The sequence below is a fragment of the Penaeus monodon genome, chromosome 21, assembly GCF_015228065.2.
Source record: "Penaeus monodon isolate SGIC_2016 chromosome 21, NSTDA_Pmon_1, whole genome shotgun sequence".
NCBI classification, from domain to species: Eukaryota; Metazoa; Arthropoda; class Malacostraca; order Decapoda; family Penaeidae; genus Penaeus; species Penaeus monodon.
Genome location: NC_051406.1, coordinates 46,077,778 through 46,078,463, shown reverse-complemented (window position 1 = coordinate 46,078,463; position 686 = coordinate 46,077,778). Strand labels below are relative to the sequence as shown.

Genomic DNA, 686 nt, shown 5'->3' with positions numbered 1-686 from the left:
TTTGTTTATCATCTTTCAAACTCTTCCCACATTATTTATTCCTGTTCCCTCTCCCATTGTCCATTTATGAAAATATGTTAAAAACATGTTGCTTAGTACCTTTGGGCAGTGGTAACACCCAATCATCACCCTTCATCATGTTGGGATCTGCTCCAGCTTTGATTAGAAGTTTAACAACCACTGTATGACGTGTTCCTTGGCAGCATGCCAGCTGTAATGGTGTTGTTCCTTCATGTGTCAGAGCATCTACTTCAACATTTTCTGATGAAAAAAAAAAATACTAAGATTATCAAAAACATGCTGAACTGCCTCATAACTGTAGGATCACAAACATGTATGTTTGTGTGCATGTGTATGCTGACATGCCTATGATAATATTTTAAACAATATTTAATCAGTAGATCGAGTTCAGGTTCTAAGGACATTAATAAGACCAACAAATATTAACAAAATATTCACCTGATCCTGTCAGAAGGGAAACACATTCAGCATGCCCATTATATGCAGCTTCATGAAGAGGTTGCCAGCCTCGGTTGTCATGTCCATTAGCTGCATAACCTTTTTTCAGGAGTTCCTTTAAGTAAAAAAAAGTATTTGTAACTCCTTTGTATAGTTGATGGACACACCTTGAAATTTCTTTACAAATAACACATGGCAAATGCCTTTCATTCATAAACAGTTTATTT

At 35.9% G+C, this 686-nt stretch overlaps 1 protein-coding gene across 1 annotated transcript in view; it reads right to left on the bottom strand.

Moving 5' to 3' along the window:
• LOC119586544 (ankyrin repeat and SOCS box protein 15-like) overlaps positions 1-686 on the bottom strand; it is a gene marked incomplete in the record, with an annotated part of 41,262 nt that overhangs the window by 22,284 nt on the left and 18,292 nt on the right. The window contains 2 exon segments of the mRNA XM_037935301.1: positions 100-261; positions 460-574. Coding sequence (XP_037791229.1) covers positions 100-261; positions 460-574 — 277 coding nt within the window.